The sequence below is a fragment of the Oryx dammah genome, unplaced genomic scaffold, assembly GCF_014754425.2.
Source record: "Oryx dammah isolate SB20612 unplaced genomic scaffold, SCBI_Odam_1.1 HiC_scaffold_7, whole genome shotgun sequence".
NCBI classification, from domain to species: domain Eukaryota; kingdom Metazoa; phylum Chordata; class Mammalia; order Artiodactyla; family Bovidae; genus Oryx; species Oryx dammah.
The window spans coordinates 19,816,198-19,842,715 of record NW_024070191.1 but is presented as its reverse complement, the minus strand read 5'-3'; the positions used below and the strand labels follow the sequence as shown (position 1 = coordinate 19,842,715).

At 39.8% G+C, this 26,518-nt stretch overlaps 1 protein-coding gene across 2 annotated transcripts in view; it reads right to left on the bottom strand.

Annotated features, from left to right (window-relative positions):
- MSR1 (macrophage scavenger receptor 1) overlaps nt 1–26,518 on the bottom strand; it is an 87,484-nt gene that overhangs the window by 10,415 nt on the left and 50,551 nt on the right. For both annotated transcript variants that reach the window (XM_040243163.1, XM_040243162.1), the window contains exon 9: nt 3,850–4,038. In XM_040243163.1, the coding sequence (XP_040099097.1) occupies nt 3,850–4,038 (189 nt within the window). The remainder of the gene's footprint in view (nt 1–3,849; nt 4,039–26,518) is intronic.

The following is a 26,518-nucleotide window of genomic DNA, read 5'->3' as shown; positions in this document are numbered from 1 at the left end:
AGAACAAATCACCTCAGTTCTATTTTTCTCCCAGCCCACCTTGCTTTACTATTTTAAAATTCTTATCATCATTCTTCAGTTGTTTGGGGGTGAATCTCCACAGAGAGCTGAAACAGTGCTGGGTGTGTGTGTGCAGCAGAGCGGGGACCTTACTAGAGACTGTTACACAGAATGTTCTTAAGTCACACCTCCCTACTGCAGAAAACCACATTTAACTTTTCCACCCTTGGAACATCATGAATGTCACTCCACAATGTAACACCAATCTGACTCATCTACCTTTCAACTTTCAGCTTCCCCAGTGGCTCAGACAGTAAAGAATCTGCCTGCAACGTGGGGAACCTGGGTTTGATCCCTGGGTTGGGAAGATCCCTTGGAGAAGGGAAATAGCTACCCACTCCAGTATTCTTGCCTGGAGAATTCCATGGACAGAGCAGCCTGGTAGGCTACAGTCCATGGGGTCGCAAAGAGCTGGACACGACTTAGCGACTTTCACCTTTCAAAGAGGATGGTAGATATGTAATTATGCAGTTAGTGGTCCTGCTCCCTGTGCTCTTGTCACTTGTGAGCAATGCTGTGAGTCTGGCTTCAAACTGGGCACTTTCTAGACGCCACTTCTTTGGAGATTCAAAACAAATCTTTGCTGTTCAGTTGGTCCATCATGTTCGACTCTTTGCAACCCCATGGATGGCAGCACTTTCGGCTCCTCTGTCCTTTACCATCTCCTGCAGTTTGCTCAAACTTATGTCCATCAAGTCAGTGATGCTGCCCAACCATCTCATCCTCTGTCGTCCCCTTCTCCTCCCACCTTCAATCTTTCCCAGCATCAGGGTCTTTTCCAATGAGTCAGTTCTTTGCATCAGGTGGCCAAAGTACTGGAGTTTCAGTTTCAGCATCAGTCCTTCCAATGTATATTCAGGACTGATTTCCTTTAGGATGGACTGGTTGGATCTCCTTGTAGTCCAAGGGACTCTCAAGAGGCTCCTCCAACACCACAGTTCAAAAGCATCAATTCTTTGGTGCTCAGCTTTCTTTATAGTCCAACTCTCACAACCATACATGACCACTGGAAGATCCATAGCTTTGACTAGATGGACCTTTGTTGGCAAAGTAATGTCTCTGCTTTTTAATATGCTGTCTAGGTTTGTCATAGCTTTTCTTCCAAGGAGCAAGCGTCTTTTAATTTTAATGTAAATACATAGCCTCACCGAAAATGGACGCCCATTTTAGAGAAGTAGTTATCTCGGAAAAATCTTGAGATGATTGTTTCCATATAGCCAAATGAGTCATTTCACTTGAGACTAAACTCAATTGTTTCCTATTTAAATAATAAGCTTTTTTTTTTTTGGCTAGCATTTCAGAATATTTATTTTATTCCTTTCTTACCAGTGTTTAAGACTAGAAATCCCTAGTGCTTTAGACTAGAAATCCCTAGAAGTATAAGCAAGAATGAATAAAATCTGGGGGGGAAAGAGTATTTTACTTGTGAAACTGGCCTTCAAGTTAATGGAATCTTATGATAATAGTCTCTAGCTGTGTATTGACTAAGGGAAAACAACTTTGATATCTATAGCAAGGCTCCATATTCAGAAAAGGAATAGAGCCTGGGTATGTCTTATTCTGTTTCCTCCTACAGTTCATATTTGAAATGTTTTTTATACTATTATGTATTTTAAATAAATGGCCTTTCATGCTACAGATCTTAGTTACATAGAAATGGAATCTCTGAAAAGAACATTATAGAAACTCAGATTGGCAGATTAGTCTTCCTAAACAATTAACTGATTCATTTGATTTTCTAGTGACGAAGAGTTGGGGATTTTTTTTTCTTTTTCCCTTCTCTGAGCGAAAAGAATAAATCTAGCTTATCAATGTTTAAAACATTTCACGTGGAGGTAAATTTTACAGGTACATGAATGATTTTGGTCTGACAACTTTCAAGCTGAGGAAGTTCTGAAAGTGTAGTATAAATGGAAAAATTTGGAAATTCCAAAAATCTATTTGGTGGTGGCAACTTATGGATATTTTCTATTTCCTTTGTTTCTTCTATTCAGAGCTTTAACACACAAATTAAAAACTGGTGACCAGGGGCTCGAACAAAACAGATCAGAAACTTTCACTATCACCACTTTCTGTCTTGTCTTTAGCCTCTTTATGAAGTTAAATTATCCTTCTGGTCTCGAAAGACTTTGGAATCTAGATTCCTTCTAAAATTCATCTCTTAAATCTGATATAATAAATTCATTTAGGTAAAAGAATAAAGGATATAATTGTGATCTATTATTAATACTGCTTATGTGTTTAGCACAATGCATGACAGAGATTTATTCCTCCGTAAATTGTAGCATAATAGGACTAAACACAGGCTTCCCGGGTGACGCTAGTGGTAAAGGACCTGCCTGCCAGTGTGGGAGATGTAAGAGATGTGGGTTTACTCCCTGGGTCAGGAAGATCTCCTGGAGGAGGAAATGGCCACCCGCTCCAGTTTTCTTGCCTGGAGACTCCCATGGACAGAAGATTAACAATATGTTTCATGAATATATTTCATGAATTTAAGAAGTCTATCTTGTTCAGTCTTTTGATATAATTTGACAGACTCCACTATGTTATTATTACACATAAGATGGCCTGGTAATTGTTCAGTCGCCCAGGCGTGTCCTACTCTTTATGACCCATGGCCTGCAGCATTCCAGGCATCCCTGTATTACATACCTGGTAATGCTGCTATGTTATGTCTATAATTCTGCATCCAATCTCTATTGCCAATACCTCTCTGGAAGAATAACTAATGCAAGATGAAGGTGGTCAGATCTTTCTCTCTTTTTTGGTCACCACCAACTTTAGAGACACTAGTTACTTATCACATATGGACAGAAGAATAAATAAAGAGGAAATACTGACTTTAAAATTCTAGTTTATCTATATATGGCTACTTTCTTCTAACCTGTCCTTCAAAACTTATGTATGTTTAATTATACATAAAACCTAATATTAAGACGCCAGTGTAGGGGAAAAAAATGAGGTAGTAAAAACAAGGTAAACTTTCAAATATTTTATCCCCTGCAAATTTTCCCCCAAGCTTTTTCAATACATTCATAAAACATGTTACCAAGTCATCAGATGAAAATGCACAAATTTACATGCAGCAAAAGAACTACGCGATTCAATCTCGCATGGAGGGGAAAGTAACCTTTCCATTCACTGTTTCCCATCACGTTCCTTAGAGGAGAAGTCATAACTGGCAGGCACAGAGAGCCCGTATAATTGCTCCTTTTTCTTTCAGAGTTTCTACTGCCCTTTCTGGAGAAGGAAATGGAAACCCACTCCAGTATTCTTACTTGGAGAATTCCATGGACAGGGGAGCCTGGAGGGCTATAGGCCATGGGCTCGCAGAGAGCCGGCCAGGACTGAAGCGACTTGCAGGGCCTGGTGGCTGGGAGGTAAACACAGAAACCGGTACCCCGCCCCGCTCAGTTCCACAGAAGAGAGAATGGGGGAGCACAAGGCATTGCCCACAAGACCCAGAGAGGTCAGTGAGTGTCCCAGAGAGGTCAGTGAGTGTCCCGGGAAGTCGGGCCTTGTCTGTAACTGACTGCTTCCTGCTCTGCTTTGCCGATCATTTCCCGCAGTTCCTCTGTTACATTTTCCACTAACCAATTCAGTCTAAAGGGAATGTAGACATTAAAAGGTGTCTAAGAGCATTTGTCTTTTCCTTAAATCTCTTTTCATTCCTACTTTCTAGGAAAGGCCTGTAAAAAAAAATTCTACTTCCTTTTCTATATGTTCCTGTCTCTACTTGATTATATGTATTGGAGAATGCTTACAGTTCATTTTAAAAAATTTTTTTACCTTTTCCAAAATAAGCTCGCTTATGCACACTTTGAACACCTTTGTATCCTAAGCTCCTGCAGACGACCAGTCCTCCACGCAGTTCCCAGCGGTCGTCACACACCGTACCCCACTGGCCTTCGTGGAAAATCTCCACTCTGCCTTCGTGAGGACCGCTGCCACCCACCAGTCGGACTGTATGAGATGGTCCTGTAACAGAAATAAACAGGGTTTAATTTTTTATATATGCACATACTGCTTTATAATGCTTTTTCTTAAAAGAAAAAAAGCACATTTTCCCAGTTAAGTTCAATTATTGGAATAAGTATTAAACTTTCTAGCCCCACCTATTGGTAAAGACTTTAATTGCAAACACCGTACATAGCGGTCAAATCTGAAGAAAGCTCTTCTTTCTTGTGAATCTCTTCCAGTAACTAAAATTTAACAGCTACAAGTCTGTTAACGTTATAGAGATTTTATGATATTTTATAATATCATAAACATAAAAATAGACCAAATATCCCATTCTTCACCAAGATAAACAAAATAAGTATAGTGACAACACAGATCTAGAAACAGCAAGGCTCTTCCTTGTTACAAGATCCCTGGATTTTATCCCAAAGTGTTTTTCTTGTTTTGTAAAAGGATTAATGAGATAGGGATCAGATAACTTTTGTTTATTTTGAGAAATTGGTAAAGAAGTAAACTTTGGGAAGAAACATATCATGTCTATAATAGTAAAAATAATTTTGCTCTGCAATGCCTAAGTAATGAAAATTCCCATACATGCTGTAAACTTTTATAAAATCTTGATCATGTGCAGCAATTAAAGTGTCTCTTTGCCTTCTTTAAAAGCAACATATACATTCCAAACCCAAGAACAGGTAAATAAAGTGGGTAATTAGTATTACAAAAAGTTTCACTTAGAGTTAGAAAATTTCTTTAAATAACCTGTCCTATTCTAGTAAGTTTTTGCTTAAGAATATTTTGTTAAAAATGAGGAAACAGAAAAGACAGAAAATAACTTTTAAAAAATTTATTTAGTGCTAAATAAAAATAACAATATTCTCTAATAATTAAAAAAGCCAGTGAATGAAACATAATTCTACTTAAATATATCTTTTCAAATACAAATTTGAAGAACATCATATTATAAAAAAGCACAATGTAACTGTTACAACAAAAGTATCTCTGTAATGTGAAAATGGAGTTTTAGGTTATGGGTTTTCAGAACTCAGTTACCTAAAGAAAGAGTAAATTTTCTTTCTAATTTCAGTAAATTTTGTTGGAACAGTAATCCAACAATGTGTAAAGGAAAATAAGCCATTTCCTACAAGCCTGACTGAGCCACTCAGAAACAGGAAAAGCAAATTAAATGTAGTATTACAATTACCATTATTTTCTTGATTCTTCCAAAATGTTATTCAGTGCTAAATAATGAATTTATGTGATAATACCCAGGTGCATAAACCCTTTTCAGTTAATAAACATGAGTTATAAGCATTAAAAACATTTTTAAAAAGGAAAATAGCTTGCTATTGCAGTATTCAAACTTCCAATTACTGAGTAACCCAATTGTTCACTGTAAATGCCTAAGAAAATATTAAATGATCCAGCAGCAGACTGTAGTTTTAAAATACTAGAGTCATGTAATAGTAAGTAGTGCCATTCCCAAGTGTTTGAATTTTACACAAGTAAGAAATACCTAAGCACAACATGTTTACCATTATTCTATGAAAAAAACAGATGTCACATTCAAACACGTGATTTTATGAGCTTGCCTTACTGCCCAAATAAGTGTACAGAAGTGTTCTCATTGTGGGTTCTTTCCCTCTTCAGTTCAGTTCAGTTGCTCAGTTATGTCCAACTCTTTGCGACCCCATGAACTGTAGCACACCAGGCCTTCCTGTCCATCACCAACTCCTGGAGTCCACCCAAATTCATGTCCACTGAGTCGGTGATGCCATCCAACCGTCTCATCCTCTGTCATCCCCTTCTCCTCCTGCCCTCAATCTTTCCCAGCATCAGGGTCTTTTCCAATGAGTCAGCTCTTCGCATCAGGTGACCAAAGTATTGCAGTTTCAGCTTCAACATCAGTCCTTTCAATGAACACCCAGGACTGATCTCCTTTAGGATGGACTGGTTGGATCTCCTTGCAGTCCAAGGGACTCTTCAAGAGTCTTCTCTAACACCACAGTTCAAAAGGATCAATTCTTCTGCGCTCAGCTTTCTTTATAGCCCAACTCTCACATCCATACATCACTTTCCCCCTTACATCTCTGAAAATGCCATTAAGGAACCTGGCTTGTCCTGGATCAGTGGTTCTCAAACTTTAGTTTGTCTTAGCTCAGGCTGCTACAACAAATATACCATGGACTGATGGGTTAAGCAATATTAATTTCTCACAGTTCTGGAAGCTGGAAAGTCCAAAAACTAAGGTGCTGGCAAATTCAGGATGGGGTTTAGCCAACTTCTTGCAGCCAGCTGCCTCTTGTCTGCTGTGCTCAGGTGGCCTTTCCTCAGTGTATGCTCATGCAAAAAAAGAAGTAGAGAATAGCTCTCTGGTCTCTTCTTGTAAGGCTACTAATAGAGGAAAACAGTAGAATGGGAAAGACTAGAGATACCAGGAAAATTTCTTCAGGAAAATTAGAGATATGAAGGGAACATTTCATGCAAAGATAGTCGCAATAAAGGACAGAAATGGTATGAACCTAACAGAAGCAGAAGATATTAAGAAGAGGTGGCAAGAATACAGGGAAAACTACACTAAGAAGATCTTAATGACCCAGATAACCACAATGGCGTAATCACTCACCTAGAGCCAGACATCCTGGTGTGCAAAGTCAAGTGAGCCTTAGGAGGCATCACTACGAACAAAGCTATTGGAGGTGACAGAATTCCAGTTGAGCTATGTCAAACCCTAAAAGATGATGCTGTGAAAGTGCTGCACTCAATATGCCAGCAAATTTGGAAAACTCATCAGTGGACACAGGACTGTAAAAGGTCAGTTTTCATTCCAGTCACAGTGAAGGGCAATGCCAAAGAAGGTTCAAACTACTACCAACTGCACTCATCTCACACACTAGCAAAGTAATGCTTAAAATTCTCCAAGCCAGGCTTCAACTGTACATGAACCGAGAACTTCCAGATGTACAAACTGGATTTAGAAAAGGCAGAAGAACCAGAGATCAAATTGCCAACATCCGTTGGATCATTAAAAAAGCAAGAGAGTTCCAGAAAAACATCTACTTCTGCTTAACTATGCTAAAGCCTTTGACTGTGTGGATCACAACAAACTGTGGAAAATTCTTCAAGAGACGGGAATGCCAGACTACCTAACCTGCCTCCCAAGAAACCTGTATGCAGCTCAAGAAGCAACAGTTAGAACCAGACATGGAAGAAGGGACTGGTTCCAAATTGGGAAAGGAGTATGTCAAGGCTGTATATTGTCACCCTGCTTATTTAACTTATATGCAGAGTACATCATGCAAAATCCCAGGCTGGATGAAGCACAAGCTGGAATCAAGATTGCCAGGAGAAATATCAATAGCCTCAGATATGCAGATCACACCACCTGCATGGCAGAAAGCAAAGAGGAACTAAAGAGCCTCTTGATGAAAGTGAAAGAGGAGAATTAAAAAGTTGGCTTAAAACTCAACATTCAGAAAACTAAGATCATGGCATCTGATCCCATTGCTTCATGGCAAAAAGATGGGGAAGCAATGGAAACAATGAGAGACTTTATTTTCTTGGGCTCCAAAATCACTGTGGTTGGTGATTGCAGCAATGAAATTAACTGCTCCTTGGAAGAAAAGCTATGACAAACCTAGATAGCATACTAAAAGGCAGGGACATTACTAGCTTCCCTAGTGGCTCAGAGGGTAAAGCATTTGCCTGCAATGCAGGTAGACCTGGGTTCGGTCGCTGGGTCAGGAAGATCCTCTGGAGAAGGAAATGGCAACCTACTCCAGTATCTTTGCCTGGAAAATCCCATGGACGGAGGAGCCGGTAGGCTACAGTCCATGGGGTCACAAAGAGTCAGATACGACTGAGCAACTTCACTTTCTCTTTCACTTTACTTTGCCAACAAAGGTCCATCTAGTCAAAGCTATGGTTTTTCCAGTAGTCATGTATGAATGTGAGAGTTGGACCATAAAGAAAGCTGAGTGCCAAATAATTGATGCTTTTCAACTGTGGTTTCGAAAAGACTCTTGAGAGTCCCTTAGACTGCAAGGAGATTCAACCAGTCAATCCTAAAGGAGCTCAATCCTGAATATTCATTGGAAGGACTGATGCTGAAGCTGAAGCTCCAATACTTTGGCCATCTGATGTGAAGAACCGACTCATTAGAAAAGACCTTGATGCTGGGAAAGATTGAAGTTGGGAGGAGAAGGGGATGACAGAGGATGAGATGGTTGAATGGCATCACCAACTTAATGGACATAAGTTTGAGCAAGCTCTGGGAGTTGGTGACGGACAGGGAAGCCTGGCGTGCTGCAGTCCATGGAATTGCAAAGAGTTGGACATGACTGAGCAACTGAACTGAACTGAATCCCATGGCAGGGACCTTACTCCTGACCTCACTTAAACCTAATTAGCTCCTTAAAAGTCTACCTCCAAATACCATCACATTAGGGTTTCAGTATATAAATATGAAGAGGGGGGTTCAAAGACTTGGTCTCACACCCAGAGTTTCTGATACAGTAAGTTTTGAGTAGCACCCAAGAATCTGTGCTTTGCACAAGTTCCCAGGGACTTCCCTGGTGGTCCAGTGGTTAAGACTTCCTTTTCCCATGCAGGGGGTATGGGTTTGATCTGTGGTTGGGGAGCTTAGATCCCACATACCTTGTGGTCCAAAAAAACAAACCAAACAAAACAAAACCACAATACAGAAGTAATATTGTAACAATGCAATAAAGTCTTTAACAAGTGGTCCACATTAAAAAAAAAAAAAACACACACAAGTTCCCAAGTGATGCTGATGCTATTAGGTTCCATACTTTGAAAACCACTAACCTAAAGATCACGTTATACATTTTAAAGAGAAAGCATGTTATATAAGAAACAACTATTGATGCTTGTATTCAATCCTTTGACCTCATTTATTTCAAAAAGAATGGCTTGTAGATTTCTTCCAAATTCCCTGTGCTTGTAGGATTTTAAGGGAGATTTAATTCCTTACTACCAAATACGTCTGGACATGCCTATGCTTATCTCTCACTTAAATATTTTGAGTTATAAATCAATTGCTGGTAGCTGATCACACTTTGATGATCCCTGATCACCTCTGAACTAATAGAATGAAAAGAAGCAGGTCAACAGATTCATTCAAGTGTCAGTATCACACATGCAACTACTGTGTTTTGGAAGAAAGTTCATTTTATCATTTTGAAGAGCCTCAATCACAGCATGTTTCTCTGTAAGATGGTAGATCAGAATTTTCCATGAATGTGGATGTAAATAATGCCTTAGTGTCACTAATATAGTCAAACAGATTTTTTTTTGTTTTCCTAATTGGGAAACTTTTGCCTTGTACTTAAGATTTCAGAAGAGTAATTTTTATTATGATTTTTTTTTCTGGGTCATTATCTTAATTCCCTTTTTACCTTTATTAAATGTAGATTATTTTTTCTAGAGTCAAATCACAGAAACACAGATAAACATTATGTACCCACTTCATGACCCTCTATATTAGTTATTACTTTGTAATTGGCTAAAAACAGAAAACACAAATCAAAATGGGAAGAACTCCCCATGTCAAAGACCACAGGATTCTCTCAGAACTCAGTGATGCTAGAGTAGTCAGGCATCCAGACCAGCTAAATCAAGACTTGAACCTGCTCAGGACTCTCTCCAACTGTTACCCAAGAGTCTCTGTTATGTTGCTTCATTCTTTTCTTTAATTGCCAGCTGGATATCTTTGTTCTTCAGTGAACATGTCTGTTATCAACTCTTAAATTTATATTTTACATTCTCTTTCTTACAGACAATTCTAAAACAGTCCTCTGATGGCCTGGTTTGGGTGAGATTCCATCTATGGACTCAAGAGCTTGGGCCAAAGACATGGTCAGTTGTGTTCACATGGCATTCTTAGAATGGGGGAAGGAGAGAGGCATTTCCTGTGGAAGGTGAGTTTTGAGCAAAGACAGAAAGCCCAGTTCATAAGACACTTTAATAACCTTGGTGTATTTATGATTAATAATTGTACTATATGTTTTGCCTTGTGTTCTTTTTCATATCCCTGACTGTAGAGTATAACTGAAATTAAAAATGCAAGAGTTAGATAATCTGGATTCTACCTCTTCCTCTGACTCTGTTCGTGTGAGCTATTAGACAGTTTAACCTCTAAGACCAAATTCTCCAACTGTTAAGAAAGAGTACATAATATTTTCACTTTTACTTAAACACATCTAAACACAACTTCTTTGTGCCAGGCATTTTCTTTGGTTCAATGAATTATTTGAATAAAGCATGTATCCTGCCCTCAAGACTCAAGTATTTCTGAGGTTATTATGATGCTTAGTTTTGTAACAGGAGGGAAAGGGGCAGGGCTCAACTTTGGAAAGAATTACACAGCCCAGTAAAACTCATTCAGTTGTGTCTGACTCTTTGTGGCCCCATGGACTATACAGTCCATGGAATTCTCCAGCCCAGAATACTAGAGTGGGTAGCCTTTTCCTTCTCCAGGGGATCTTCCCAACCCAGGGATTGAACTCAGGTCTCCCACCTTGCAGGAGGATTATTTACCAGCTGGGCTACAAGGGGAGCCCAAGGATATTGGAGTTGGTAGCCTATCCCTTCTCCAGCAGATCTTCCTGACTCAGGAATCAAACTGGGGTTTCCTGCACTTCAGGAGGATTCTTTACCAACTTAGCTATCAGACATAGACCAAAGACACAACATAAACCAATTAGTATCAAATGGCTTCAAGATGGCAGACAAAGTCAACTTTCATTAGACCTTGATCATCAATCAGCAAGCTAAATGTCACACCCAGAGGCACCATGACAGTTCCAAGGCACTGTCAAAAGACTAAGGAGTGGTTGGTGGCCAATTTCTTGGAAATCTCCACCACTTCCAAAAAATAGTTGGAATAATTTTCCCACTCATTAGCATATGAAATTACCAAGCCTATAAAACGAACCATGCCACATCTGTGCAGAAAATCCTACAGTCTTCCAAAGGAGATTAATGGAGACTTTTCAGTTCAGTTCAGTCACTCAGTCATGTCTGACTCTTTACAACCCCATGGACTGCAGCATGTCAGGCTTCCCTGTCCATCACCAACTCCTGGAACTTACACAGACTCATGTCCATCGAGTCAAGGATGCCATCCAACCATCTCATCCTCTGCCGTCCCCTTCTCCTTCCGCCTTCAATCTTTCCCAGCATCAGGGTCTTTTCCAATAAGTCAGCTCTTCACATCAGGTGGCCAAAATATTGCAGTTTCAGCTTCAGAATCAGTCTTTCCAAACAATATTCAAGACAGATTTCATTTAGAATGGACTGGTTGGATCTCCTTGCAGTCCAAGGGACTCTTCAAGAGTCTTCTCCAATACCACAGTTAAAAAGCATCAATTCTTCGGCCTTCTGCTTTCTTTACAGTCCAACTCTCACATCCATACATGACTACTGGACAACCATAGCTTTGACTAGATGGATCTTTGCTGGCAAAGTAATGTCTCTGCTTTTTAATATGCTGTCTAGGTTACTCATAGTACAGTTCAGTTCCATCAGTCGTGTCTGACCCTTTGCGACCCCACGAACCACAGCATGCCAGGCCTCCCTGTCCATCACCATCTCCTGGAGTTTACCCAAACTCACATCCATCGAGTTGGTGATTCCATCCAACCATCTCTTCCTCTGTCGTCCCCTTCTCCTCCCACTCTCAATCTTTCCCAGCATCAGGGTCTTTTCAAATGAGTCAGCTCTTCTCATCAGGTGGTCAAAGTACTGGAGTTTCAGCTTCAATATCAGTCCTTCCAATGAACACCCAGTCCTCCAGGATGGACTGGTTGGATCTCCTTGCAGTCCAAGGGACTCTCAAGAGTCTCCTCCAACACCACAGTTCAAAAGCATCAATTATTTGGCGCTCAGCTTTCTTATAGTCCAACTCTCACACCATAAATGACTATTGGAAAAACCATAGCCTTGATGAGATGGACCTTTGTGGACAAAGTAATGTCTCTGCTTTTTAATTTGCTGTCTAGGTTGGTCATAACTTTCCTTCCAAGGAGTAAGCGTCTTTTAATTTCATGGCTGCAGTCACCATCTGCAGTGATTTTGGAGCCCCCAAAAGTCAAGTCAGCCACTGTTTCCACAGTTTCCCCATCTATTTGCCATGAAGTGATGGGACCAGATGACATGATCTTCATTTTCTGAATGTTGAGCTTTAAGCCAACTTTTTCACTCTCCTGTTTCACTTTTATCAAGAGGCTCTTTAGTTCCTCTTCACATTCTGCCATAAATGTGGTGTCATCTGTATATCTGAGGTTATTGATATTTCTCCTGGCGATCTTGATTCCAGCTTGTGCTACCTCCAGCCCAGCATTTCTCATGATGTACTCTGCATATAAGTTAAATAAGCAGGGTGACAATATACAGCCTTGATGTGCTCTTTTTCCTATTTGGAACCAGTCTGTTATTCCATGTCCAATTCTAACTGTTGCTTCCTAACCTGTATATAGGTTTCTCAAGAGGCAGGTCAGGTGGTCTGATATATTCCCATCTCTTTCAGAATATTCCACAGTTTGTTTTGATCCACAGAGTCAAAGGCATTGGCATAGTCAATAAAGCAGAAGTAGATGTTTTTCTGAAACTCTCTTGCCTTTTTGTTGATCCAACAGATGTTTGCAATTTGATCTCTGGTTCCTCCGCCTTTTCTAAATCCAAGTTGAATATCTGGAAGTTCACGATTCATGTATTGTTGAAGCCTGACTTGGAGAATTTTAAGCATTACTTGCTAGTGTGTGAGATGAGTGCAATTGTGTGGTAGTTTGAGCATTCTTTGGCATTGCCTTCTTTGAGACTGGAATTAAAACTGACCTTTTCCAGTCCTGTGGTCACTGCTGAGTTTTCCAAATTTGCTGACATATTGAGTACAGCACTTTGACAGCATCATCTTTTATGATTTGAAATAGCTTGACTGGAATTCCATCACCTCCACTCACTTTGATCATAGTATGATTCCTCAGGCCCACTTGACTTCACATTCCAGGACGTCTGGCTCTAGGTGAGTGATCACACCATCATGGTTATCTGAGTCATGAAGATCTTTTTTGTACAGTTCTTCTGTGTATTCTTGCCACCTCTTATTATCTTCTGCTTGTGTTAGGTCCATACTGTTTCTCTTTTTTATTGAGCCCATCTTTGCATGAAACATTCCCTTAGTATCTCTAATTTTCCTGAAGAGATCTCTAGTCTTTCCCATTCTATTGTTTTCCTCTATTTCTTTGCATTGAATGCTGAGCAAAGCATTCTTATCTCTCCTTGCTATTCTTTGGAACTCTGCATTCAGATGGGTATATCTTTCCTTTTCTCCTTTGCCTTTCCCTTCTCTTGTTTTCTCAGCTATTTGTAAGGCCACCTCAGACAACAGTTTTGCCTTTTTGCTTCTCTTTTCCTGGGGATGGTCTTGATCAGTGTCCCTGCACCGTATCATGAACCTCTGTCCATAGTTCTTCAGGCACTCTGTCAGATCTAATCCCCTGAATCTATTTGTCACTTCCAGTGAATAATCATAAGGGATTTGATTTAGGTCATACCTGGTCTAGTCATTTTCCCTACTTTCTTCAATTTAACTCTGAATTTGGCAATAAAGAGTTTATGATCTGAGCCACAGTCAGCTCCTGGTCTTGTTTTTGCTGACTTTAAGGAGCTTCTCCATCTTTGGCTGCAAAGAATATAGTCAATCTGATTTCAGTATTGACCATCAGGTGATGTCCACCCAATGGAGGCTTCTCTTGTGTTGTTGGAAGAGTGTATTTACTATGACCAATGTGTTCTCTTGGAAAAACTCAATTAGCCTTTGCCCTGCTTCATTTTGTATTCCAAGGCTAAATATGCCTGTTACTCCAAGTATCTCTTTACTTCCTACTTTTGCAATCCAGTCCCCTACAATGAAAAGGACATCTTTTATGGGTGTTAGTTCTAGAAGGTCTTGCAAGTGTTCATAGAACTTAGCTTCTTCAGCATTACTGTTTGGGGCATGGACTTGGATTACTGTGATATTGAATGGCTTGCTTTGGAAATGAACAGAGATCATTCTGTCATGTTTGAGATTGCATCCAAGAATTGCATTTCAGACTTTTTTGTTGACAATGAAGGCTACTCCATTTCTTCTAAGGGATTCTTTCCCACAGTAGTAGATATAATGGTCATCTGAGTTAAAGTCACCCATTCCCGTCCATTTTAGTTCACTGATTCCTAAAATGTTGATGTTCATTTTTGCCATCTCCTGTTTGCTCACTTCCAACTTACCTTAATTCATGGACCTAACATTTCAGGTTCCTATGCAGTATCGTTCTTTACCACATGGGACTTACTTCCATCACCAGTCACACCTACTGCTGGGTGTTGTTTCTTCTTTGGCTTGCTCTCTTCATTCTTTGGGAGTTATTTTTCCACTATTCTCCAGTAGCATACTGGGCACCTACCAACCTGGGGAGTTCATCTTTCAGTGTCCTGTTTTTCTTTTTTTTTTGCCCTATCATATTGTTTATGGGGTTCTCAAGGCAAAAATACCAAAGTGGTTTACCATTCCCTTCTCCAGTGGACCACGTTTTGTCAGAACTCTCCACTTTTAGGAGACTTTTAGTTCAGTTCAGCTCAGTTCAATCGCTGTTGTGTTCAACTGTTTGCGACCCCTTGGACTGTAGCACACCAGGCTTCCCTGTCCATCACCAGCTCCTGAAGCTTCCTCAGACTCAAGTCCATTGAGTTGGTGATGCCATCCAACCATCTCATCTTCTGTCATCCCCTTCTCCTCCTGCCTTCAATATTTCCAAGCATCAGGGTCTTTTCAATGAGTCAGTTCTTCCCATCAGGTGGCCAAAGTATTGGAGACTTTTAGGAAGTATACAAATATGGATCCCTCCTCCCCTGAGGGACAGGCTCCTTTCGCTATGTATTTCATAGCCCAGTCTGCCCCAGATATCAGGCACAAAATTCAGAAAGCAACTTCTGGGCCTCAGACTCCAGTGAATCATTTGCTCCAATTGGCTTATTCAGTTTTTAAAAATAGGGATATGGCCAAAAAGGCTGAACACACCCAGGAAAATATACAAAAGACCCAAATGATTGCAATGGTTTTTTCTGCTGAGAGACCACCAACTAATCTTCCCACTCATTAGCTTATGAAATTGCCCAGCCTATAAAAACTAAACATGCCACATTTCATATAGGAACTTGCCCTCTGTGATGGCCCACATTTTCTCTGTGGTGTAGATCTCTGAATCTGAGTAAATCCACTTCTTACCTATTACTTTGTCACTCACTAAATTCTTTCTGCAATGATACTTCGAGAACCTGAGCTTCATTAGGTCCTGAAACCAGGTACCGAGGGTTTTGGCATGGTTTAAATCCCAGCACATGGGTTCAAGTTCCAATCTGAGGTATACAGTTTGAGTTTATTCTTCAAAATGAAATATAAATCTAAAGTTTTTACTTTTACAAGTTTTGAAAATTTTGAGATTTACATTTTAAGGTGAGAGTACTTGAATATATTATCATACTATTAAACACCTTACTTATTAATTTTTTTAAAATTTTAATTTTACTTTATTTTACTTTACAATACTGTATCGGTTTTGCCATACATTGACATGAATCTACCACGGGTGTATACAAGCTCCCAACTTTCTTATTTAATACTTAACCTTCTCAAAGAGGAGCTTTCAGCCCAATAGGTTGAACTTTTGCAGACAGACAAAACTTACCCTATGGTTTCAAAAGGAATATACTTGACTTTTGTTATTTCCAAGCATGATGGATCTTAAAGAGGCTCATGGAGACTGGTAATGAGTAAAATATGGCCCTTAAGCCAATCCTAGCTTTCTATTTATTGTGTAAATAAAGCTTTAGTTTATTTACTAAATAAACCTCAAAATTCTCCAAGCAAGGCTTCAACAATATGTGAACCAAGAACTTCCAGGTGTTCAAGCTGGATTTAGAAAAGGCAGAGGGACCAGAGATCAAATTGCCAACATCCATTGGATCATAGAAAAAAAGGAAAGAGTTCCAGAGAAACACCTACTTCTGTTTTATTGATTACACCAAAGCCTTTGACTGTGTGGAAAATTCCAGAGACTGGAATACCAGACCACCTTACCTGCCTTCTGAGAAATTGGTATGCAGGTCAAGAGCCAACAGTTAGAACAAGACATGGAAAAACAGACTGGTTCCAAATTGGGAAAGAAGTATGTCAAGGCTGTATATTGTCACCCTGCTTATTTAACTTATATGCAGAGAACATCATGAGAAATGCTAGGCTGGGTGAAGCACAAGCTGGAATCAAGATTGCCGGGTGAAATATCAGTAACCTCAGAGATGCAGATGACACCACCCTTATGACAGAAAGCGAAGAAGAACTAAAGAGCCTCTGGATTAAAGTGAAAGAGGACTGAAAAAGTTGGCTTAAAACTCAACATTCAGAAAAATAAGATCATGGCATCTGGTCCCATTACTTCATGGCAAATAGATGGGGAAACAATGGAAACAGTGACAGACTTTATTTTCTTGGGCTCCAAAATCACTGTGGATGGTGACTGCAGCCCTATAATTAAAAGACACTTGCACCTTGGAAGCAAAGGTATGGCCAACCTAGACAGCATATTAAAAAGCAGAGATATTACTTTGCCAACAACAGTCCATCTATTCAAAGGTATGGTTTTTCCAGTAGTCATGTATGGATGTGAGAGTTGGACTATAAAGAAAGCTGAGCGCCGAAGAATTGATGCTTTTGAACTGCAGTGTTGGAGAAGACTCTTGAGAGCACTTTGGACTCCAAGGAGATCCAAGCCATCCATCCTAAATGAAATCTGTCCTGAATGTTCACTGGAAAGACTGATTCTAAAGCTGAAACTGCAATACTTTGGCCACCTGAGGAGAAGAGCTGATTCATTGGAAAAGACCCTGATGCTAGGAAAGATTGAATGTAGGAGGGGAAGGGGATGACAGAGAATGAGTTGGTTGGATGGCATCACTGACTCTATGGACAGGACTTTGAGCAAGTTCAGTGAGTTGGTGATGGACAGGGAAGCCTGGCATGCTGCAGTCCATGGGGCTGCACAGAATTGAGCGTGACTGTGTGACCTCACTGAACTCAACTGAAAGCTTTAGTGGAACGCATCCATGCCTGTTTGTTTACATATGATGTAGGTTTGCTTTCAGACTACACAGCAGAGTTAAATAGTCTGACAGAGACCTTCTGGCATGCAAACCAAAAATATTTACTAGCTGGTTCTTTTCTGAAAAAGCTTGGCAACCCCTGATATAATTGAAAACACAAGACTAGTATGATAGCTGATTTCAGTAGGGAAGAACCTGCCACGTGACCCCTGGAACCAATAAGGCTATAATTAATCTCTACTTACTTTTCTAGTTTAACGCTTTGAAAACCTCTTTGCTCCTCCTCTCTTGCTCCCTTTACTTCAGTTACATAATTACTCACATTTCCAAAGAAGCCTTCCCTCCTTTATTCCTGGGGCTTTGGTGCCTCGATCCCCCACACCCTCTCCTCCTCCCAGCCCCCACCAACACCTCCCATTTCTTCACCCCCAGCACCCAGTTTTGATAGGTACCCTTCTCAAGCTCGCACAGCACTGAAAGTGTTAGTCGCTCATCTTGTCTGACTCTTTGCCACCCATGGACTGTAGCTAACCAGGCTCCTCTGTCCATGGGATTCTCCAGGCAAGAACACTGGAGTGGGTTGCCATTTCCCTCTCCATGGGGTCTTCCGCACCCACGGATTGAACCCAGGTCTCTCACATTGCAGGCAGAGTCTTTACTGTTTGAGCTACCTGGAAGCACAGCACTGCTTACCTACAAAGCACCAGAAACTGGTTTATTTTCGGCCCCATACTGACATCCTTCCAGTTATCTTTTCAATACCTGACCAAATATCACTCGATGAAGCATGATGGTATAAATGAATGAATGAATTCTGAGCTCTTCTTGATATGTGATCTCTATTACCTGAGTGGATTAAATTGGCAAATGTTTAAAATACCAAACACTGAAAGGAATAGAATTTAGTATGTCATCCGTCTCTAGAGAGAATGTTGTTTCTATGTGCAGAAGCAGTAAAGGAAATTGCGCAGGGAAGGTTGATTTTAAAAAAAGAGTCCTATTACAGGAAAAAAAAAAAGCCACATGGTCGTCCACTAAGAGCCCTCTAATGTGGAATGGTCTGGTGGGAGGGTTTGACCAGAAGCCTCACAAATTCCAAAGCCTGACTTTGTAGGTTTAGCGGATTTATCTCTTAGTGGCAGACTAATGTTAAACAGAATCTTGGGACTAAATGGCAATTCAATTTACAACCAGAAATGTAATTGCCTCAAAAAACAGGAATATTTTTAACTAGTTGACAAGGCCATTTTGTCTCTGTGGGCAATCTGTGCAAGAAGTCAAATCACAATCAGTGAATTATTCGTTTAATTAATTTATTAATTTACAATGAGGCATGAGATTTTGCCTCTGGGATTGGCCCGTGCTCTTTTGCTTAACACATTTTTCTTTCTATATGTTAATATATTTCATCAGGTTAGGGGATTTTACATATCTCTACTCTGATCCACTGTGGTTTAATTTTCTAAAGGCAGTCTTACTATATTTATTTCCTAGGGTTGGAAAGAAGAGTACAGTACTGATAATTTTTATATATTTTTAAAAGTCTATAAGAAAGATAAAAACAATATGTGAAATACTTATTATACAAATAGCTCATTCATATGTCTATAATCATAAGGTATCAAACAAAAAATAACGAGCACATAATTTACAGAAGAAGGTTTTTTAATCTGAGAAAATGACTTCAAATTTGTGCAAGTTAACAAGTTCAGTGGCCATTGTTGGGTTTTTTGTTTGTTTGTTTGTTGAAGGCTTATTTTTAAAGGAAGAAGTAAAACAACTACATTAAATATCTGGAATAAAAGAATAGCTAAACTAATTATAGTATATACATTAGAGGGGCTTCCCTGGTGGCTCAGAGGTTAAAGCGTCTGCCCGCAATGCAGGAGAGCCGGGTTCAATCCCTGGGTCGGGAAATGGCAACCCACTCCAGTATTCTTGCCTGGAAAATCCCACGGACGGAGGAGCTTGTTAAGCTACAGTCAGTCCACGGGGTCGCAAAGAGTTGGACACGACTGAGCGACTTCACTCACTATATACATTAGATGGATAGTTTTAGAGGCATTAAACGTAACTGTCAAAGGAATAATGTAGAAAATGAAAAAAATGATAATATAAAACTATGTGACTATATTAATATTTTATTTTACTATGCCAAAAAGTTGATATTTAAAAAGACTAGAAGGAAGTATCCAAGAATATTGATAGTAATTTTGTATAGGGGACAGGAATTGAATATAAAATATTTTTATTTTCTGAAATTATAATATTTTTAAAATTAGGATTAATTAAAATAAGTGGTAGCCAGATACTCACTAATGTCCTTACTGTTTTAAAGGGTCTATTACTCAAATAAAGCCAAAATTTGTCAAACTGAGGAAAAGAACAAGCTTAGAATGAGAGATCTTGTATAATGTTACTTATATAAAACAGAAAATAATACCATCTACCATTTATGCAAATGTACATATGTAGTAAATGTACAGAAGCATGAATGGAAACAAACATGTAAACTCCATGATGAAAGTTTAACCTAGAAAACAAGACAGGCAAGCATAAATGGGACTTCAACTGTGCAAGTTAGCATATTTCTTAAAAAAAAGTAAATATGTGCAGTCAGTATGGTAGAAAGACAACACCTCTAAAATGCAGGTGGTGTATACATGATTATGTATCAGCTATTTTGTAAATGTTCTTTATTCCTGTCTTTATATTTGAAATCTATTTTATCTAAAGAAATCCATTTTAAGTCTCATGTTCACAGGGCTACTGATGGAGCCATCCATGAGCCCAAAATAAATTATAGAAGTGCTTCATATGTCAGTCTTTTCTTGAAAGTTAGGAAAAAGTATTATGAATCTGCATAGCATAGAACAGGAAGGCAGCAGGGCACAACCTTTAAAAGAATGACAGAGATGTTGAGGACATGGCATAAACTGGTTAGCACCAACTAGGTCCAAAATGGCGGACAAGTGAACTTCCACTAGACCTTCAGCCTCATTATACACTTATTATAATACATCAGAAAGCTAAACTCACCTACAGACACCAGGACAGGTCTAAGCCCAGCCGTAAAAAAGCCAAAAGTGGGCAGTGGCCCAATTCCTGGAAATCCCCACTCCATCCCCCAAATAGTTGGAATAATCCTCCCACTCATTCACCTGTAAAAACTTCACCGTATTTTAGGGCCTCTTACCTTCTGAGATGGTCCAGACTCTAACTATGGAGTGTGTATCTTCCTGAACTAGCCATCTTTTACTTTACTATGACTCTTGAATTCTTTCCTGAGGGAAGCCAAGAACTCACACTAGGCATCGTCCCAGGATCTCGCCTGAGACCCGAGATATGACCATCCTTTTACACCCCACTTTCTTTCCTGCAACAAGCTCCAGCTTTCAAATTTTAATTTGAAAAGAAAAGTCAAGAAGAATGTGAACTCTGAGGCATCCCTGCATGTATCCAGCACTGCTACTTGAGTGGAAGAAAAGAACGGCGGAAAATGACTTGAGGAGTATAGTTATTTCATTGCGATTATTATCATATTGCTTGCCTTATTGTCATGCTTTCTTTACTTTAAATCATTTAGTGGAATTACGATTTAGGGTTAAATTTATTACCCAATGGTAATTATTGTATTTGAGTTCCAAATGTAGCAAAAAAATTTTTGTGAAAGTCTAGGTGCAAGTTGACCCAGAAGTCCTTGTAATAAAACAAAATTCCTCTGGAAAGGGACCTGATTTTTTTTTTAAGATAATTAGTCTAGTGAAGTATTTAACTATGAAAGGCACAATCTGGTGTGAAATAAAATTCATACTTTATGGCAAGATCAAAAGATTTAAACATAAATTTTTTTCTGCCCTTTGGCTTCTTCTACCCCTAATGTTCAGTGTATATCTGCATTATGCATCAACCAGATCTCACCCATCAGCAGAAATACCTGCTCAACAATAAAGAGCAACAGTGTCCTAGCATCAAGACTACTCCTTAAAGATAACGTTCCTTCTAGAGCTTGTAAGGGGTCACATGACCTAGCACAATAACCTGAAGATCTGGATTATGTAAACTATCAATAGTAACATCATTTGATGTACATCCCTCTGTCTCAAAAACTTATGCAACTGGGCCTTGACTTCTAATGGAGCTCTGTGAGATGCTCTTCCCAAGCTATCATCCTCAAATTTGGCTCAAATGAAAATTTCCAATTCTTCCTTCAATTGATGGATTAATTTTTCTTTTACAATGGATATCAGATGTCTACAGAAATATGTTGAATTTCTTGGAAAAATAATTTAAAAGATTTTGAATCTTGATCTGGAAGTTCAAAACAAAGTAAAGAGGAGAAACAGGAGGGAGAAGATCCCAGCTAACCAGGGGTGTGTAAAATTTTTTGGCTGGAGGGGAGAGTCTGAGGATAGCGGCCAGTGAGGAAAATTTGGTGTCTAATCTAGCTGGTTTTCAACAGAGTCAAGTTCAAGGTTCAGCTTGAAGTTGTAGACTTTTCTGCTCACATTTCCTGTTAGGCATGATTCTTCAGTAAAATTCTCTTACATCCCCAGGTAGAACTAGGGAACATTCTCAAATGAAGGGAGACATGTGGTGGTCATTGTTGGAATGAGAGATGTGAGGGGGAAGCAACAACAAAGATGTGTGGATGTGTGAGTTTCCTCAGGCTACTATAGTAAATGACCAATCTAGACAGCATATTAAAAAGCAGAGACATTGCCAACAAAGGTCCATCTAGTCAAGGCTATGGTTTTTCCAGTGGTCATGTATGGATGTGAGAGTTGGACTATAAAGAAAGCTGAGCACCGAAGAATTGATGCTTTTGAACTGTGGTGTTGGAGAAGACTCTTGAGAGTCCCTTGGACTGCAAGAAGATCCAACCAGTCCATCCTAAAGGAAATCAGTCCTGGGTGTTCTTTGGAAGGACTGATGTTGAAGCTAAAACTCCAATACTTTGGCCACCTGATGCAAAGAGCTGACGCATCAGAAAAGACCCTGATGCTGGGAGGGACTGGGGGCAGGAGGAGAAGGGGACAACAGAGGATGAGATGGTTGGTTGGATGAAATCACCAACTCAATGGACATGGGTTTGGGTAAACTCCGGGAGTTAGTGATAGACAGGAAGGCCTGGTGTGTTGCAGTTCATGGGGTCTCTGAGAGTTGGACACGATTGAGTGACTGAACTGAACTGAACTATAGTAAATGGTCACAAACTGTGCAGCTTAAAACAGAACTTTATTCTTGCAGTACTGGAGGGCAGAAGTCTGAAATCAAGATGGTGGCAGAGCCTTGTTTTCTTTGAAGCCTCTGGGGAGAAATCCTTCGTCTTAAGTTCTCATGGCTCCAGCAAGTATTAGCATTCTTTGGCTTGTAACCAGATCACTCTAATCCTTGTCTCTGTCTCCACGTGGTCTTCACTGTGTCTCTATGGCATTCTCTTCTTATCAAGATGTCCATCACTGGCTTCAGGGCCCACCAGAATCCAGTATGACCTCATCTTCGCTTAACTACACCTGCAAAGACCCTACATCCTAATAAAGGCACATTCTGAGGTTTCAGGTGGAAAGGAATTGCTAGAAACCCTATTAAACCCACTATCACAGTTGTCACGGGGATTTGAAAGAGGAGATGAAGGGAATATAATTTTTTCATGTTTTCATCAAACTGCTTTAGACAGGAGGCACTGGAATTGCCTTAGAATATGAGGGTGGTGCTCAAACAATTTATTACAATTTTATTTCAGGATTAAAGGACTGACCACCTCCCGCCCCCAACCCTGCCCCGGATTTCAGGACTGTGGAATAGCTGGGTAGTAGACATTTGGTTGCACTGGAAATTAGTGACTTAGCAAAATTAACAATGATGACAGTGAACACCCATAGTTCAATAACCAAGAGACTGAGAATGTGTGGCATCAAAATAAATGGCAGTAAACTCAGATGATACGGAGTAAATCTGTTACAACTTAAAAGTTACTTTGCAGTGGATTAAGCAGGATGTGAGTGAGAACACAGCAGAAGCAGGGGGTGAGGATAACCGGAGCACCCAGGAAGGGTCCTGCAGGGTAAGCCACAGTGGGAGATATTTCTGGGACACTTCATGTGCAAGTAAGTAGCTCTGCTGGCTTTTCTAAGGAATCTGACCTTGAGATTCGCATTGTTGGAAGCACAGTAGCCAGAGAACCAGGTTAAGGGGGCAAATGATCCATTGTGACCTGGGAATTCCCTGGTGGTTCAGTGGTTAGGACTCTGTGTGCTCACGAAAGAAACAATCTTGTATTAGTGTAAGATGATGTTCACTGCAGAACAGGAAGCCAGGACCTGGTTCTCTGAAGAAGGAAGGAAAGTCATTTGGGCCTCCAAGCTTGTGGAGACATGGGAAGTGGCGTGTTGGGCCTCTCTGCTCCATCTGAACTCTAGCACATACTTGAGTGAATTATAAACTTTGCTGATGCAAAAGACCTGGCTGGAACTGTATTGATTTTTTTTTTTCCCTTCTCATTATCTCTGCTGAGAGTCAAGCTGTGAGACAGCTGGGATAGGTCCTAAACAGGACCAGTGCTAAGCCCTAGACTCATTACTGATTTAAATCTCTATTTCAATTTACAAGACATATTAGTTATACACACTATTAAGGAATACATCTACTGCTTCTTAATGGAACACTATGTGTTTTTAGCAACCATTTGTGGTATCATATAAAGCTGAAAACACCACATAACTGTTTAGAATGATCTGTGTTTATGTAAGTTACATGGAGCCATCACTGCTTGGGGACACTGCTCTGCTGAAGCCCAGTTGGGCCACTGAGGAAAGGACAGTGAGTAGTTAAACAAGAAACATGATGAAATAAATGGGACATCCAAGCAGCAGCATAATTGGAAAAAAAAAAAAGTGTTCAAATTGAGCCAGTTACTGAAATAAAGATAGAATATTAACAGGTAGCTTCTTCCCCTGGCACACATGAGTAGCTCTCAGCAAGGTAATTGAAGCTTGGTGAGCATTCCAGAAAGACTATGTTTCTGAGTTAATATTCTTTAGGGAGAGACTGGAGGCAGTGGCTGGAACAGGATATGAAGGAAGAAACATAAACAGAGATTAAATGAGAAAGCTTTCTTGGAATCTGACCTAGTGGAATTCACGTTCTAAGAAATTTTTCTTCCTTAAGGTCTTCAAATGATTACGTCCATCCTAGATAATCAAATTGCTCATTACAAATCTCCCTCTCTCCACACCCTCCATATGATATATTCATGGTATTTATATATAAAAATATAGAAAACTAGTGTGGGAGTGTTGGATGGAGTCATAGAAACAAATTGGAACTTTGCAGATCAACACACCAGGTTTTGCGTTTCTGTTCTACCACTTATTAGAGGTGAGCTTCCGTTTCTAATCTATAAAGTGGGAATGATGATAAGACTTACCTCAAAGGCTCTTCTGAAGATCAGATGAGATAATGCATTAAAGCCCCTGGTGCTGAGCAAATGTTCTCCAAACACTCATCATAATTATTTTATGGTTGGAGAAGAAGCCTTGACTTTGGTCAGCTGATTGCTTTGAGAAAAACTGGGATTCACTTAAGGGTGGGCTGAGTCCTCAGCAGTAATCAAATGAAAGACATACTGATATTTCATATCGTGGTATGAGTTTCACTGTATGTAGTCTTAATGGGCAAAAAGCACAGTAGAAATCAGAGACATTAGTACTTGGTACCTTTAGGACAGAGCATCACACAAAGTATTTAATTGTACAGCAGGAATTCTATTTGCCTGAAACACATACACTTTGAAGTTAGGGTGAGAACACAGCAAACTATTAGGACAAGCATTAGAACTTGATGCAGACTTATTTTCTTTTTAGTATATGTTATTAAATTGGGTGTCGTGCGCATTTGAACTGGGCATTCAGCATCTACTTTTGTCTAGAGAAAAAGCCCTTCTGCCCTAATGTGGAAAGTTCAGGTTAGTATTTCACACATGTAAGAAGTTCTTTGCAGTCTAGGGAGCCAGATAGCTTGTGAACTGAATCCCCTAGCATGGTGTCCCAGGGTGTCTGGGTTCAGGGTCATCCTGAGGCCAATGTAGACCAAGTCTTGCTGGAAGGAAAGATGGCTCCCAGCACAGAACAAGGTAGGACATCCAATGAAACCACAGGCAACGAGATCCGACTCCTCTTCAGACATCTGCAATAATCAGCTCCTCAGCATTGCTAGTTTGCTAGCATTGAGGATGGGTGGTCTGATTTCTCCCTGCCCCTCTTCTCCTGGAGACTTTAGTGTCGAGCCAGCACAAACCCAGAGTACCACTGACAACTCTAATTTGTTTCAACCTTTCCTGGAGCTTTCTCATCAGCAGCATCGTGGGCTCGTACTTCTTTTGTCAGAGCCTGGAACTCCTGTTTTATTAGCCTGACATTTTGTTCTGACCTGTGTTGACAGCTTCTGGCCTCTGGTGGGCACTCTGTTTAGTCGCTCCTTTTATTTATAACTTACACTCTTTTCCTCGGCTCAGACAAACTCATTGATTTGTGATCTGGTCACACTTGCGTTGCTCTATCTAATGTAAAATCTTATCCGAGTCTCCAGCATCTCTCTTTTTTGTCCATGGCATTTATTTGGCTTCTTGCATTTTCATTTGGCACACATTCATGTTCTGATTATGGATTTAAATGTCTGCATTAGACCAGTGAGAAAGAATAGCTCTGGGTTAGAGAGACCCACCGGGAACTACGCCTTATGAGTGTTAAGCACTTCATGATTTTACAGAACCATCTACATACATGGAGTATCTTACGTGACTCTCACAACAACCCTGTGAGGTGAGTGATACAATGCCCATTTCACAGGCGAGGGAATGAAAGTGAGCAGACACACAGGGACGCTACTGAGAATTCTCCTAGAACCTTAATATCCTGAATCCTGGGACTATATGTGTTAAAACTTGGAGGGAAGGAGAGGTGAGGAAATTCCATCTGTTGATTAATAGAGAGAGACAGACATTCAAAATGAATCAGGAATCCTATAGCTTTCTTTTTTTGTAGTTTGTCTTTTCCTATTTTTTTCCTTTCTCATTTTCAGGTTTTTTACCTACAAAAAATATCTCCAGATCTACTGAAATATTTCTTTTTCTCCAGGATCTATATAGGATATTTAAAGCACAAAGAATAGCTTAAAAAATGTTTTTCTTTATAGCTTTTATTGAGTAACATAACTAACACACTTAGAAACTTTGTTTTTACATGTGCTTTTACCAAGGATATTAAACGCAGCAGGCTGGTGAAAAGAGCTTTATAGAATGAAATAGTTTCAGCATTTTTTTCATTGTTTTTTTTTATGATCA